Source organism: Morone saxatilis, unplaced genomic scaffold (assembly GCF_004916995.1).
Source record: "Morone saxatilis isolate NCDOM2014 unplaced genomic scaffold, NCSU_SB_2.0 Contig23, whole genome shotgun sequence".
Taxonomy (NCBI): domain Eukaryota; kingdom Metazoa; phylum Chordata; class Actinopteri; family Moronidae; genus Morone; species Morone saxatilis.
This window is the reverse complement of record NW_023339796.1, coordinates 757,090-759,523: the sequence shown is the minus strand read 5'-3', so window position 1 is coordinate 759,523 and position 2,434 is coordinate 757,090. Positions and strand designations below refer to the sequence as shown.

Sequence of the window (2,434 nt, the reverse complement as noted above, 5' to 3'; positions counted from 1 at the left end):
AAGGGTACGACTTCTTTAAGCAGCTTAGTTGGGATGGGGTCTAACAGACAGGTTGATGGCTTCATTGAAGAAATGATTGAAGTTAATTGATGAAGATCGATAGTAGAAAAATCAGTGATCTTAAAAGTGTATTACTTTTGCTGGAAACTACAAGTAGAAGGTATAGATTTACCTTTTAGAAAACTGCAACTGATGCAATTTTAAAAATGTTTTGCTGACCTGTAATATTTTCGTGAAATCATTTACTTTTTTTCTTTGTAGAAAAACTTAAATCTTTGAGTTTTAAAAGCAGAAAATTGGAGTTCGGTCTAGACCTGCTCTATTTGAAATGTGTCCTGAGATAACTTCTGTTATGAATTGGCGTTATACAAATAAAACTGAACCTAACTGAATTAAATTGGAGCAGAGGGCCTGGGGATTGAACCACCTACCCTGATTGATAAATGGACACATTTAAATGTAATAATCCTGCACCTGTGTGGGGCCTATTCAAGGTGGGACACAAGGCAGCCCCTTCTGATCAGGGTACCTCAGGCTAAGAAGGTCCGGGCACTTACTACACTACTTTACACTTGGGAGCACGGAGGGTGAGGTGAGGGCCTAGTAATCAGCAATATGACCACTAGATGGCGCTAAATCCTCCACACTGGACCTTAAGGAATAACTGCTATGAATCCAACAATATTCAAAGGAGATGAGCTAGCTGTTTCCCATCTTTATGTTAAGCTAAGCTAACTGGCTGCTAGCTGCTAACAGGTGGACTCTGAGGATTTTGCTAAATGTTGAACTGTTCCTTTAACTTTCTGTCGGTTCCCGGTTCTGATAGCTTAACAGACATACCTGACAGATACTCTCTGTGTGTGTGTGCATGTGTGTGTCAGTGGATTGGTCTCAGGTGGGGAAAGCTTTGGTTCTGGTCGCAGTGATGGACGTGAACGATAATGCTCCGAACTTCGCCGCCAAGTATGAAACCTTCGTCTGCGAGAACGCTGAACCTGGACAGGTAAATCTCACCTGGGTACTGTTTGTTACTGCTGTGTTTGTGAACCTGGACAGGTAAATGTTTCTATGGTAGTGATAGTTGACTGTATTATCAGTCTCTAAGAGTCTCAGTGGATACTTTCTATCAGTCTACAGTCAGCAAAACACCATATCTTTTAATATTATTACAGAAAACACATAAGGCAATAACAGTCATATACAATACTACGAGCGACGGGCTCCGTCAGACGAGGGCTCACTGTCAAGCCTACTGCCCTGTGCTTCAATTTGTATTGCAACTGCGGACGTAAACATGCTAAACTTACACACTATAGTCATTAACAAATGTTACAGAACTTCCCAGTGCCACACAAATACAATATATACATTGCTCTTGCCCAGTGTAGTTGATTAACATTGCCAGCTTACCTGCAAAACGCAAAAATATCACTTTAGGTTTGTTAGGTGATGATCTTGACGACAACAGCTGCAATGATGGTGTTAAGCATATTTTATAATATGAGTAGCAAAGCCATGTTAAATAGCCTAAGCAGTGATGGCATGTGCCTGCGCGCACAGGGATGTTGTTGTGAGCATGCGCAGAATTAACGGTGTGTGTGAGTTCTCAGACCAAAAGAGACGATGGCGATCTGTGCTTTTTCTCCCGTGAATATTAGCCATTAGCAGGTGCTAGATAACCACTTTGGTGACTGTGATAGCGATAGACTGCTGCAGGAATGACTAACGCTACAGGTTATGGGCCCAGTCATGCAGGCCAAAGATGGTTCAGACTTTTATTCGACGGTGACGAGAAAAATTATGAACTCTGGGAAACGAGGTTCCTCGCGCATATGGAGTTGCGTGGCCTCAGAGAGTTATCTTGGAGGCCCGCAGATAGAGGGGAAAGAACGTTATAGGCCAGCCAATCGGCGGAGAGATTTGAGTTCTATAGAAGCGGAGAGGCATATGCAGAGCTAGTGCAATGTCTGGACAACAAGAGTTTGTTCGCTAAACGTGATGGAAGAAGAGCACTGGAAATTCTTCGCGAGCACTATGCCGGAAAGGACAAACCCCGCGTTGTGAGTTTGTATTGTGAACTTTCCTCGCTCCATAAGGCTAGCAATGAAACGATAACTGACTATATTATTCGAGACTATATTCACGTCATTGAGAAGAGCATATTTGTGATGGGCTTCAAATAGCCATGGTAGTAAAGGGGCTGCCTGATTCATACAAGCCATTCGTCGTGCACATCACCCAGACAAATGACGTTGTAACGTTCAGTGAGTTTAAAACAAAACTACGAAGTTATGAGAGTACTGAAAAATATGGGAAGAGTGACGTGAATGTAGAAGAAGACAACGTGATGAAAACTAGCGGGGCAACGTGCTCTCGTGGAAGAGGGAGAGGAAAGAAAATGAACCTGGCAGATGTCGAGTGTTACACGTGCGGT

General features: G+C 42.9%; 1 protein-coding gene across 1 annotated transcript in view; it reads left to right on the top strand.

The window, feature by feature from the left end:
• The window catches only part of LOC118334405 (cadherin-7-like), an 18,613-nt gene that overhangs the window by 15,797 nt on the left and 382 nt on the right, over positions 1–2,434 (top strand). The window contains exon 7 of the mRNA XM_035670307.1: positions 882–1,056. Coding sequence (XP_035526200.1) covers positions 882–1,056 — 175 coding nt within the window. The remainder of the gene's footprint in view (positions 1–881; positions 1,057–2,434) is intronic.